The sequence below is a fragment of the Oryctolagus cuniculus genome, chromosome 13 (assembly GCF_051225735.1).
Source record: "Oryctolagus cuniculus isolate XC-2025 breed Fujian yellow rabbit chromosome 13, ASM5122573v1, whole genome shotgun sequence".
NCBI lineage: Eukaryota > Metazoa > Chordata > Mammalia > Lagomorpha > Leporidae > Oryctolagus > Oryctolagus cuniculus.
This window is the reverse complement of record NC_142879.1, coordinates 44156702-44170957: the sequence shown is the minus strand read 5'-3', so window position 1 is coordinate 44170957 and position 14256 is coordinate 44156702. Positions and strand designations below refer to the sequence as shown.

Here is a 14256-nt window from a genome sequence, read left to right as displayed (position 1 = left end):
AAAAAAATGTAACTACTGTGTCAAGTAGCTGAGTGTAAACACCCAGTGACATCACTACTTTTGTCAACTGACATCATCCCTTCACAAAAACATCTAAAATCATTATTTCCTACTTTACTAATTTTTGCCGCAATGTTTTCCAATTTTTAAAGATTGTATAGGTACATTGATAAGAGAGAATTATAAATACCAAGTCCAACAGGTTTCACTACCACAAATGGATGTCTTCTATTGAAATAAGACACCAAAGTAATGTCTTTATGATCTTTAATAGCAATCAATAAGGTTTTTGAAAAAATCAGTGATGTACAGGCTGGTCTGATTTGTGATGCTTTAGGCTGTAGGGATTTCAACAAAGGTGCATCACTTATCAGAAATAATGAGGACACATTTGCCTCCCCCTCCCCCACTACCTTCTCTAGGGACTGAAGGAACTGCAACTCAAAGCTGCAAAATCAGAACCAAAGATAAATTCATTCTCTCTTTTTCTCTCCCTCTCTACCTACCTCTTTATCTCTCCCTTGCCCTGGGGCTAGGACTTTCTCTTTCTGTCTCCCTGTGTATGTATCTATATCCTTTCACAGTTTGGCCCTATCTCATTTATTTTTTCTTTTTTTCTTTTTTTTTTTTTTTTCTTTTTGACAGGCAGAGTTAGACACTGAGAGAGAGACAGAGAAAAAGGTCTACCTTCCGTTGGTTCACCCCCCAAATGGTCACTACAGCCAGCGCGCTGCGCTGATCCAAAGCCAGGAGCCAGGTGCTTCCTCCTGGTCTTTCATGCGGGTGCAGGGCCCAAGCTCCTGGGCCATCCTCCACTGCCCTCTGGGGCCACAGCAGAGAGCTGGGCTGGAAGAGGAACAACTGAGACAGAATCCGGCGCCCAAACCAGGACTAGAACCCGGGGTGCTGGTGCCGCAGGCTGAGGATTAGCCTAGTGAGCCACGGTGCCGGCCCTGGCCCTATCTCATTTCAAAACCACACGGCCTTAGAAGCTTCAACTCTCAAGGGATTTTTTCAGTCCAAGAACTCAAGAGTGGACTGACTCTGCAAGTCCCGAGAGAGATCTGACCGATTCAACAAAGCCAAAGATGGGCTCTTTGGGGTCAGGCGTTCACCCACAGGACTAGCCCTGCCCATGTGGTGGGAAGTGGGATTATGCTGTTCAAACCCAGCTGCGCCCTGGCCTTTCCAGGTGAGGGACACATTTCTCAGACAGGGATCAGACAAGAACCTCAAAATATTTCTATTACAAACAGCACCAACTAAAAGCTGGAACTTACAGGGTTTTCTCTTTATAAAATAATATACGCCAACGACAACATTCTCTTTTTTGCACCATTTGTTTCTGATGGCATTCAATCAGTTTTTCATTAAAAACACTGACAAAAATAAAGAGAAACTAGCATCAAACTTTTGATGATGAAGCTTTTACAATAAATATTCCTACCAGGAAATGCCTGACTGGATGTGAAAGACTGCAGACATAAACAAGAACAGAAAGCCATACATCTCTCCTTAGTTCATTGTCAAAAATGGAATAATTTCTAGTTTTAGAATATCTTCTCACAGGGTAAGGTTATTCTATTATAAGCTTCATTGCCCTTGATCTTTACTTGCTGTTCTTGTGTTGTTTAGGCCATTGTTTTAAGTTTCTTCTGAAATCACTACCACAAGCATCCACAGAGGCAATACGTGATAGCCTACAAATGCTTGAATATATTTTTAAGAAAGAAAATAAAAAATTTAGATTACCCAATCAATAATCTTTAAAACATCTTGACTCCTTTACACAAAACTTCAGTATACGTTTTCCTGGTGTTGATATTATCAGGCGTCTATGGAAGCTTTACAAACATATCCCGAAGCTGTGGTTCCTAACCTCTAGTTCTGAGAATCACTTGAAGGGCTTGTGAAAAACCACAGCGCTGGGTTCTGCTCTCAGGACTTGTGGTCGCGTAGATTCTGAGTGGGAGATGAGAGTTTACATTTCTAACAAGGCCCCGGGTGATGCTGATCCTGCTAGTCCAGGGAGAACACTGAGAGAGAACTGGCCTAAATCTAGAGACAGGGCCTTCAGATCTGTGACCCATGCTAGTCTCATCCAGAATCACAAAGGAAGGGGTAGATTAAGACAGAAATTACAGAAAAGATTGTGTTACTTATTTTACAGTCAGAACAGAAAAACAATTATCCCTACGTTTAAAGAAAATAACTTCCATTCTCTCTAAAAATAGGGTCCCATTAAGGTGAATGTGTTACTTTCCTGAGAATTGATCATGAAGAAGCATTTAAGATTTTGAGACTTTACAACAAAGATTAAAATCATAATCACCCTTGTGATTTTATTGGGTACAACAAGCATGAGTTGAGAGAATCAGCAAATACCTTTTATACATTGTATAAGTAACAGAAATTGACTTTTTGAATATGTAACAAAAATGTGTGATGCTGCCAAATCATGTATTCATAGTTATGAGCACAACATTCAGTATTGCTGTTTTAAGATACGGATAATATTTCCTCATTTGCAGAATAGAACAAAACAAATTAACCTTATGTTGTGTGATAACTAAATGATGTAATCAAGGTTAAATGGTACAGTGTCTGACACATAACAGTCCATAAATGTCAACCATTATCACAGAACATGGATTTCTCAGGATTTTAAAAGACGGGCAGGGAAGGATTTTCTGATCAAAGTTGGAGAAATACTGGGTTTGATAAATTTTTTTTTTTTTTTTACTAACGGAACTGTCCAGACAGCTTAACATGCAACCGTAAAATATGTGTCTCCAGCATTTTCCCAACTGACTTGACCATAGCATCTCTTTTTTTAGAAGCACTGAAGCAAACTAGTGAATGTACTTTGAGGCACACTTCAGGAAATGTTAATGTATATGTCTACAGGCTCCCATATCATCTTATCTCAAAAACCTTCTCAGGGCCACCCATATAGAAATATTATTCTGGGGGTCAGTGTTGTGGCACAGCATGTTAAGCTGCTTCCTGCAATGCTAGCATCCCTTATGAGCACTGGTCCGAGTCCCAGCTGCTCTACTTCCAGTCCAGCTCTCTATTAGTATGACTGGGAAAGCGGTAGAGAATGGCCTGAGTGCCTGGGCTCCTGCCACCCACCTGGGAGAGCTGGATGGAGTTCCAGCCTCCTGGCGTTAGCCTGGCCCAGCCTGATCTTTGCAGTCATTTGAGGAGTGAACAATTAGATGGAAGCATTCTCTTTGTCTCTATCTCTCTTTGTCTCTGTCTTCATCTCTCCCTCTCTCTGTAACTCTGCCTTTCAAACAAATAATAAATCTTCAGTCCCAAGGACACTCTTCCTAATGTAATCTGAAGTTTCATTATCATTGTGATTATTTATGTGGCATCTATACCCTCTTACTACCTTGTAAGTTCCGTAGGAATTGTGCTTATTTTTGTTCAACACCACATTCCTCATGCCCAGGTAGTGACTGGTACATAGTAAATGCTCAATATTTTTTTGAATTAATTATTCATGCATTCAATATGGATCCAATAGGGGAAAGATGTTATATAACTCTTATTTTAATAAGAACCAGTTATTTTTTCTTTTATTTGAATAAGAACCAGTTACAGAAAAAGAAAACCATGACCACACTGCAGACATAAACTATTTTTACTTTTAAGCAAATACATACTACTAAGTTTCCTACAACTCCTATAGAGTATGCACAACTGGCTTCTTTGATAGTAACAAATGATGATGTAAGAAAAATAGTGGCAATACCTGATCCCAGGAAATAAGACCGTCATCTGATTCTTTGTCCATGAATGCAGATAGATTAAAGTAGCCCCACTCATGGATGGTTATATTGCTCTGTTTCCTTTGAAGTTGATGGATTTTATCCTTTTTGACACAGGTACTTTTGGTCCAGAGAATGTTGAGGAGTTGGTCTAGTTCTAGAAATTTCATATAAAATCTGGTGTCACATAAAATAGATAGGTTAAGTTCAGAATAATCACTATTTCACATGGACACAGCATAGATATTCTATAAGGCAAACTTGGTTCAAAGGAAAGCCAACATTTTTTTTCTTGAACAAGGCTATTGAGCATTTGTTAAACATGGATACTGATTTCTTCACATGATCTTGGTTAAACTTCAGGGCTGAGCCAGTTTTACACAGATATTCCCACCATATTTATGTCCTAAAAATAATAAATGTGCACTTTGAGCAATGGAAATGCATTTTATTGAGCTAAGTATTTCCCTTTTCTACATATATATAAGTTAAAGATGATCGTGACCTAATCCTTAGGAAATTTATCCTCTGAAGACTCCTTAGTAAAATGACTCATCTTAAGTAGTTAAGTCAATCAAACTGTTTTCCTCTTAAATATACATTCACAAAAGAGAAAAAAAGAAAGCAAAGGGAGCTGAAATTATAGACACAAACTTGACTTGTTTCCTGATAGTGCTGTGGTATATTTGCCACTTTGTATACTGCAGTTTAGTTTCCTTCAAAATACCTCTAAGTGTAACAATATGACTGAGACAGAGAAGTAGTCCATATACTTATCTTCTTACTTGTTAGTAAAATGTCTTTCAAATTTACCTAAATGCTATATTGCAAGCTAAAGTTTCATCTTAAAAGATGAATTTTTACCAATAATTTGTGATACTTGGAAAACAAGGAAACACATGACCCATAGTCAGGCAAAAGATCAATAAATATATCTGATTAGACCTAGATGTTGGATTTAACAAAGTCTTCAAAGCAACCATTACAAGTATATTTAAGGAACTAAAGGAAGTGATAAAGAATTATATTAAAGAATTAAAAGAAAGTATGACAAGAATAAATCAATTAATAGTACTTTTCCACACAAAAACTTAAAAATTAAAAAATTGGAGATCAAAATTATATAAAAATTTCAATGGAAATTCTGGAATTAAAGGATATAATAACTGATACAAGAAATTCAACAGATGTACCCAACATTATATTTCAGAAAGCAGAAGAAAAAAAATCACTGAACTTGGTGTTAACAGAAATAATAGATTCTGAAGAACAGAGATAAAGAACAGGTCTCAGGGAACTGTGGAGCAACAGCAAGCACATTAACATAAATGCGATGGCAGTTACAGAAAGAGAGATGAAAGAGAAAGAATCAGAAAAAATTTGCACCCTCTGACCTCAAAATTAGCCCTTAAGGCTTCCTGGTCTGGCTGAAAAGCCCATGAGAGCATTTCAAGCATGGAAAGACAAGCCACTGTGGCAAGAAGATACTCTACTGGAAGGATCTCTGTGAGTGAGATCCCAGCGGAAAGAAGGGGCCATCAGAGAAGGATGTACTTTTCTCTAAAGGGAGGAAAGAACTTCCATTTTGCTTATGGCCTTGTCTGAATACTGACGGAGTTTGTGGATTCAGAAGGCTTCCATAGCCTAGGCAGCTCATGTCAAGAGCCTCCAGTGGTCACTGATGTCATACATAAGAATGTTAACTGTTGGCCAGTGCCGTGGCTCAATAGGCTAATCCTCCGCCTGCAGCACCGGCACACCCAGTTCTAGTCCCGGTCAGGGCGCTGGAACTGTCCTGGTTGCCCCTCTTCCAGTCTAGTTCTCTGCTGTGGCCCGGGAAGGCTGTGGAGGATGGCCCAAGTCCTTGGGCCCTGCACCCCATGGGAGATCAGCACGGTGCGCTGGCCACAGCGCAGGCCGCAGCGGCCATTGGAGGGTGAACCAACAGCAAAGGAAGACCTTTCTCTCTGTCTCTCTCTCTCACTGTCCACTCTGCCTGTCAAAAAAAATAAAATAATAATGTTAACTGTTAAATTAACAACTAGAGTCACTGTGCACTAACTCCCCATGCAGGACCTCTTTTCTCAATGAGTTGTATTATGAGAGTTAACTGTGATACCTGTTCTCAAAGAGTTTGTGTGTGAGGGGGTGCAAAATGTTGAAATCTTTACTTAGTTTAGAGTTGGCCTTCTATGTACGAAGTTAACTGAAAATGAATCTTGATGGAGAATGGTACTGGGGAGGGGAGAGGAAGAAGGAGGTAGGGTGGGAATGTGGGTGGTAGGGTGAGTATGGTGGGAAGAATCACTATATTCCTAAAGTTGTATTTATGAAATTTGCACCCCTTAAAAAATAAATATTTTTTGAAAAAAGAAAAAAACTGGAGGAAATAATAGCTAAAACTTTTCTAAGTCTAATATACGACTTTAATCTACATGTTCAAGAAGCTGAAATAGTAGGATAACTACAAGAATATACACAATCTACTACATTATAGTCAGACTGCTGAAAATCAATGACGAAGATAAAATCTTGAAGAAGTAAATGACTCAGCACATATCAGGGAGCATCACTACAGTAAGTGGCTGATTTCCACCTGAACAGTGGAGGCCAGAAGGTAGTGGAATGCCATATTCAAAGAGGAAAAAAATAACCTGTCAGTGAAGAATTTTCTATCCAGCAAAACAATCTTTTAAAATGAAGGTGAAAAAAAAATCTCAGATAAACAATGAATGAGAAAATGCATGGCTAGCTGGCTAAACTTACAAGAAATACAGAATAAAGTTGTTTAGGTGGAAAGGAAATGACCTAGATTTACCCTTTGGGTAAATTTTTCATTTTGGTCCAGCCTATCAGAAGAAATAAAGAACCGTGAAAACGTTAAAAATCCAAGTTAATATGTAAGTTTTCATAAATATCTTTTTTCTCACTTATTCTCTAAGCTTACTGAGGAAATACTACAGGATTTTATTTCAAAGTCAGAAACAACATAAGGATGAAGATCATCTCCATTACTATTTAACATTGTATTGGAATTATTAAACAGTACAAGTAGGTAGGAAAACAATTAAAAATATATGAATTAGAAATAAAGAGGCAAAACCATATCTACTTAGAAAAGATATAATCATGTCTTTAAAACCCCTTAAAAATCTACAAAGCAAAAATCAACTAATTTAATCATGGAAGAGGTTATAAAATTAACCCCCCAAAATCAAAATCCTTCATATATATAAAAGCCAATTAGAAGACATAATGAAAGACCTCATTTAAGATCTTCAAAAAGAAAATTAGGGGCAAGTGTTCAACCTAGTGCTTAAGAAACTTGCATGCCATGTTGAAGTTCTAGATTCATTACCCAGCCCCAGCTCCTGACTCCAGCTTCCTGCTAAATACAAACCATGTGGGGCAATGGTGACGATGTAAGAAATTGGGTTTCAGCCACAAACGTGGGAGACCTGGATTGAATTCCCAGCTTTTGCCTTCTAGTCAAGCCAGCCCCGACTGTTGCAGCATTTAGGAAGTGAACTGGCAGGTGGAACTCTTTCTTTCTGTCTCTCAAATAAATGTAGTCAGATACCTAAACATAAAAAGAAAAACCTAAAATCTAAGTGAGGAAAATAATAAAAACATTCTACAAAAACACAGACAGGAACAAATGGAAAGACACTGTGCTTTTGGACACAAAGGTACAACATCTCATAAGTACCATTCCTCCTGAAATCATTTTAGAAATTTTAAATGCAATGACAATAAAATTACAGTTTGATAATTTTCATTAGGAAGAGCAAACAATCGGGAACATCCAGAAAAGAACAGAGAAGGCTAACTCTACGAGACATTAAAATATACCAGGAAGCCACTATTAGTCAAGCAGTATGGTGCCTGCACGTGAACATACAAGCTGGCTGACAGAATAGGAAATCCAGAATGTTCACTGCATTGAGGTGATTTTTTGGAGATGTATTTATTTGAAGGGCAGGGTTAGTTACAGAGATGGAGTTACAGAGACAGAAACAGAGCTCTTCCACCTGCTGTTTTACTACCAGCTGCAACAGCCAGGGCTGAACTCCATCTGGCTCTCCCACATGTGTGGCAGGGGCCCAGGCACATGGACAATCTTCCAATGCTTTCCCAGGAGAATTAGCAGGGAGCTGGATCAGAAATGGAGCATCCAGGACTCAAACCAGTACTCATACGGGATGCTGGTGACTCAGGCAGAATCTTAACCCACTGTGCCACAGTGCCAGCCCCTGAATTTAGAAATTGACTGTATTATATTAAAGCAGCACCTCAAATCAGTGGAGAAAATCCTGCATTTTGAATATGACATATAGGGAAATTGGAGAGTCATACACAAAACTAAACTAGACCTCAGAGTTTCCTCCTAGCCTATGTCATAATGAATCCTAAATGGACCGGAAATGAAAACAGCCAAGTACTAGAAGGAAATATGGGTGACTTCCTCTATCACCTGGGAACATGGGAATGTTTTTGAACTATGACTCAAAATCCAAAGGCAATAAAAGAACAGTTTGATTAACTGAATCATATCAAAACAAAAAATATTTGTAAAAATAATCAATTCCAGGTCTCGGCAGGAATTATGCAAAATAAGCCTGGAATATCTTGTTACATCAGAAAGTGAGAGAGATATTTTAGGGATTTTATCAAAGGAATGTAAGGCTAACATGACTATGATTCTACGGGTCAAAGCAGGGGCAATCTGCATCCCATTTGGGGTAATATTGATAACAGCTTGAGAGAGATGAAATCATAGCACATATATATATATAATTTATTTGAAAGGCAAAGTTACAGAGAGAGAGAGAGAGAGAGAGAGAAAGGTCTTCCATCCACTGGTTTACTCTCCAAATAGTTGCAATGGTTGGAGCTGAGAGGAGAGAGAGAGAGAGAGAGAGAGAGAGAGAGAGAGAGAAGAGAGAACCCCACATCCTTAGCTCCTTTGGCTGCCCCTGATGGGACCAGGAACCTGTCAGTCTACATGAAGACTTCATGTCCTCATCTGAAGCCAGGAGCCAGGAGCTTCCTCTGGGTCTCCCACGTGGGTGGCAGGGGCCCAAGGACTTGCTCCATCTTCTGCTTTCTCAGCTGCATTAGCAGGGAGCTGGATTGGAAGTGGAGCAATCAGGACTTGAACCAGTGCCCATATGGGATGCCAGCACCACAGTTGGCAGCATTACCCACCATAGCACAATGCTGTCCCCAGTACTATATAATTTTAAAGGTCATTTATATCCTTTGAAAGATGCAAGTGAACTGTGCTATAGTTTAGAAAACTAAGCTTCAATAAAATGAAATAATGATGAGTAGATGATTTTTCATTATAAAATTATTAAATTAATAAATAAAACAGAAATGAGAGAAATAGAACATCACCATTTTGTAAGCCCTAATTAATCTAGGCTATGACCATCAATAGTTTATAACTTCTCAAAAAAGAGAAAGATAGTCATGTTATATGCCCCTCAATGGGAGATGCCAACTACAAAATATAACCTCCAAAAACAACCAAAAGTTAATAGTCTAACAAACAGTACACATGGAAGGCGGCCCTTAGAAAAACGTGTTAAATGGGTTACAATGAAAGCAGTAAAATCCAGATTGTCAACAATCCCTTTTGTTTTTCTCAACAGAAAAATTTTAAGAGAAGATGGAAGAATAGGAAAGCATGAAACAATCTAATTTGCATTTGTGTACTTTATTTGAATTTTAATCTAATAAAAAAACAAAAATTTTTAAAAATCACAAAAATGTCTCTGCTGTGGACAGGGAGTGCAGTGGAGGATGGCCCAAGTACTTGGGCCCTGCACCCCATGGGAGACCAGGAGAAGTACCTGGCTCCTGTCATTGGATCAGCGCGGTGCGCCGGCCGCAGCGCACCAGCCGCAGCGGCCATTGGAGGGTGAACCAATGGCAAAGGAAGACCTTTCTCTCTGTCTCTCTCTCTCACTGTCCACTCTGCCTGTCAAAAAAAAAAAAATCACAAAAATGTGACCTGCATTTTTACTGATATTGAGTTCTTTTGTATGGTATTTGTTTAAAGGGCAGAGAGACAGAGGCAGAGATCGCCCATTTGCTGGTTCCCTCCCTAGTTGCCTGCAAAAGCTGGGGCTGGGCCAGGCCAAAGCCGGGAGCCAGGAACTCAGTCCAGGTCTTCCATATGGATGGCAGAGACTCAAGTATTTGAGCCATCAACTCCTGCCTCCTGGGGTGCACATTAGCAGGAAGCAAGAACTGGGACTGACTCAGGACTCAAACCCAGGCACGCTGATATGAGATGCAGGCATTGCAAGCAGTGTTTTCACCACTCCATCAAACATCCACCCCAGGGTCATTAATTTCTTAGTTGTGATTTGCTTTTCTAACAGAATTCATCTTGGGGTATTTGGAGGCAGATTTGAAAAATAAGTTGATCAACGTTCAAGTTATTTGTCCTGTCAAATTCAAAGAAATGTCCAAAACAAGCACTGCTGTTCCCCTTCTGACATCTCATTTTATTTCAATGCCCTAAAAGCTGGTAGTGAGGAATGCAGCAAGGAACAGACGTCTCATTATTTTTGTTTAAAATTAAGTGACTGACATGTATGATTATAAGCAAACTGCTATTAAACCTCCTGCAGTACTTGGAACAGTATTTTGTCATTCCATGCAACACTTTGCCACCTCTGGCCCAGAACTGTGTTCCAAATAGGAAAGCATTTAGTCAGTCCTCATGGCAGATCATAAAATCTCTCTCTTTAGCTCCACATCTGCTATTTCAATCACCATGGAAATGACCAGAGGTCATGTTTTTTACCTCATTCCCACGTAGACATCACAGCATGTTTGCCCCGGAAGGCCACCTGGGCAGTCCTACTACATGCTGGGAGAAAATGGTATTTAAAACATACCTGCACAAATTCAGTCCTCACACAGCTTCAGCTTCTCTTGCACCATTTATTTGGTGGATGTGTCTTGGGAGTGAAATTCATGAAAAGCATCCTTACCCGCTAGATGGAGAGTGTGTGTACTATTCAAGGAGCTGAAAATGTATTCTGTAAAATAGTCTGGGGAAGGCAAGCTTCTTCGCCCCAGACAAACACCTTGGAGGGACAGCGCGATGATCATCTCCGCCAGCTGAGGAAGTGTGTTTTCATCAGCACCATCGCTGCTTAGGATTCCAGATTCTTTCTGTAGTGTTTCCGTTTCCATACACTGAAATCGAATGTGAAGTAAAGAGAAACGTAACTTCTGAAGGTCTTTTGAGTAACACCTATCTAGGATTTCCCCCAAAAGGAATAGTTCATCTAAAAGAATATTGAATTCTTAGTGGAAATAGGGCAGCTGTCCTCCTCCTGTCTCTGAAACTCTATTTAGAAAACACTGCACTTATTTCTTTTATCTGCCATGCTATGGGATTTTTACCCACCACACTGGCCCACATTTAAAAAAAATATATTTATTTGAAAAGCGCAGTTACAGATGGGAGTCGGGGTGGGGGGAGGGAGGGAGAATATGAATGAATCTTCCACCTGCTGGTTCACTCCTCAAATGGGCCTAATAACTGGGGCTTAGCCAGGCCAAAGCCAGGAGCTTCATCTGGGTCTCCTACAAGGTGCAGGGGCCTAAGAACTTGGGCCATGTTTATCTGCTTTCTCAGGTTCATTAGCAGGGAACTGGATTGGAAGTGGAGCAGCTGGGACTTCAGCCAGGGATCATACCTGCTGCACCACAATGCCAGCCGCCCTCACAGGGCCATCAACCTTGCTCATTACCCTCTTAAAGGTGTTTTCTCCAACAGCGTCTCCTACTCTTATTGTTTACAGTCTTTCAGCTGGCAGATTCTCTCCAAACTTCAAGTATACCCTGCAGATGCATGACTATCACATTTATGTTCCCCTGTATTGACTTCCTGCTGGTTTTTTGCCTTGTATCATCACCAGGTACCTCCACTTTCACATCTCTTTTTAATCTCAAACTCCATGTGTGGGCTCGCTATGAATCAAAGCCAGCAAAGTGGCTGTGTTCTTTGAATTCCTGGGACACATTAGGACCTTCTTATGCTTGCAAAAATTTTCCTTGATTCAATTATGAGCCACTCAATGTATCTCGCCTAATATTTCCATTCATTTACTTACATACTTACTGACTGCCTACTACATGTCAAGCACTATATTAAACCCATTACATATGAACTGAAACAAAGAAGGTAGGTTCATCAATAGAGGACCCCGGGGGAGAGATTAAATATAGTTACAGCAAATGGTACACTTGGTGGTCATTAAGTCACAATATGATAGGAGGTTCTGTTGGGCTTCTAGAAGCCAGAATTGAGACCAAGAGCCAAATGAGTTTATGCACGTCAATGAATACATCAAGAAAAAATAACTAGTTTTCAGCATACTCCTCAAAGTGTGTTTATGGCTGCTCAACCATTTGAGAGAATGCAATGCACATACATTTTCTGTTCAGAAAACTATGTGCTGAAACTTCCCACTACACACCAGAAAGCAAAAACCTAACAGACAGCTTCATTTCTGCTAGCATAGCAAAGAAGGTAACAGGAGATTCAGAGCCTGCTTTCCACAAACAGGAGCAGAAAGAGATGTGAAGCCTTGAATTCACCTTGTGCACAGGTCAGAAGCCCCGAAAGTATAGCACGTTAGAAAATGCTGCAAAGTGCTGCCTCTGTGAAATGATTAATGATGAGTTCACCTCTCTCACCCCATTTCTGCCTTCTTCTACGGCCAGAAGGCAAGCAAAGAGACACACTGCCCATAACAGTTCGGGCCTTGGAGATCAATCCAAAAGCCTGAGTCACTTATTGGAGAGCTCACGGGGCTGAGAAGCGAGCTGCCCTGTCACTCTGCTGGCACGCCAACCCGATCCGGCTAAAAGTCACCGTCCAGCTCATAATCACATTTCCACTTTTGGATCCCGAATCTGAAGTCGTGGCATGAAGCCCATAACTAAATACTACCAGTAGCTAGCTCCTTTCAAAGTCCTTAGAAGGCTTAGGAATCAATAAGTGACCAAACGTCCATCTCTGTGGCTGCATCTTGGAGCATTAAGTTAGCAATTGTGCCCTTCTTACCTGGCTCCTGGAAGTGTCAAAGTACTGCCTAGTAAAAGCCAAGATATCTTCTGTCTCATTCTGCGACAGGAAAGTGGAGTCTTCGTTCTGTCTGAGGCTCAGCAGGCTGTGCAGGTAAAATGTATACTCTTTATTCCTCATGTTGAGCTTAGAAGCGCAGATCTCTTGCTGATGAATAATGTAGTAGAGCAGGAGAAGACACACTCTCTGGACTACTTCCTCTCTTAGCTCATCTTCCAAACCCCCTCCAGCGATTAGTAACAATGCATCGGGTTCAAGGCACTGAAGGAAGAAAAAAAGGCAGAAACAAAGTCTAGCAAACTGGTCCAATACACCACCAACCACACGGTCAACACTGCTTCTGTCTTATGCATAGAGGGCAAGGTAAGCAGCCCAACAACTGGATCCACCTAAGAGAGTAACAGTCAGACTTTCCTGTAACAGTGATGCTCTTCTAAGTAGCCCTTTCTTCTAGGAATGGGCCCACTGATGTAGGCAGGCAGATAGGATAAAATTGATTAGATTTGTGAGCTGGAAGACCACGCCTTCACCACACCCCTGTGTGAGTTCATGTCCCTACCTGACCACAACTGTATGCCCACCTGCCAATCAGACTAATTAACCACTCCCCTTTGGAAGTGGGCAAAAGGCCTAGAGCTCACTGGGCCCCTCCCTTATTTTCCCTCACTGCCACCCTTGTTGCCCTGAGCCTTTGGGGTGTGTGGCCTTCCGCCCGACCTCTGCCTTCACTTTGCTACCTGTGCTAAGCTGCTTGTGGCTGCTCATAACCAAGCTCTCACTGCACGTGGCTCCTGGCCTGCTCTCTGCTCCGTGTATCCCAACTTAATCCCTGGACTTCCTTCTCTCCCTCAGATAGAGCCCTCACTCTCCTATGCATTTCCCTAACCAAATTAAAAGCTTAAAAAGACTTCCCATGCTGCCTGGGTTATTTGAGTCAGTATTCAGAATTCTTCTGAATTCATGGCAAAAGCCCATACCCTTACTGATATGAGAAATATTGATAAGCACATTGGTTTCACCGCTAGGTCCAACTATAGTTGCCACAAGTTGTTCATTTGCTACTTTGCATAAAACCTGATTTTGGCTGTTACGTGATGCTCCGTTACACACAGAAGAAAATCCAGGCTTCTCACAGTTTTCTCCTTGGTCCACCCTACCTCTCTAACCTCAGTATATTTCTGCCCCTGTGATTTTCCTGTCAGTATCACAAAGCTCTTTCCCTGTCATCTTTCAAGTGTCTTTGCTGCCCTTGACTTTCTCAGATCCCAGCTTAAAGTGGCATTCTCCCTCCCTCCGCTCACCAGATGCCTTCCCAAAGACCTCCAACCCACATTCCCTAGCACAGCGAAATTTAGTGCA

At 40.8% G+C, this 14256-nt stretch overlaps 1 protein-coding gene across 2 annotated transcripts in view; it reads right to left on the bottom strand.

The window, feature by feature from the left end:
• The window catches only part of SLC39A12 (solute carrier family 39 member 12), a 100573-nt gene that overhangs the window by 53768 nt on the left and 32549 nt on the right, over positions 1-14256 (bottom strand). For both annotated transcript variants that reach the window (XM_002717411.6, XM_089311503.1), the window contains exons 6-8: positions 12877-13158; positions 10790-10997; positions 3764-3936 (exon numbers count right to left, since the gene is read on the bottom strand). In XM_002717411.6, coding sequence (XP_002717457.3) covers positions 3764-3936; positions 10790-10997; positions 12877-13158 — 663 coding nt within the window. The remainder of the gene's footprint in view (positions 1-3763; positions 3937-10789; positions 10998-12876; positions 13159-14256) is intronic.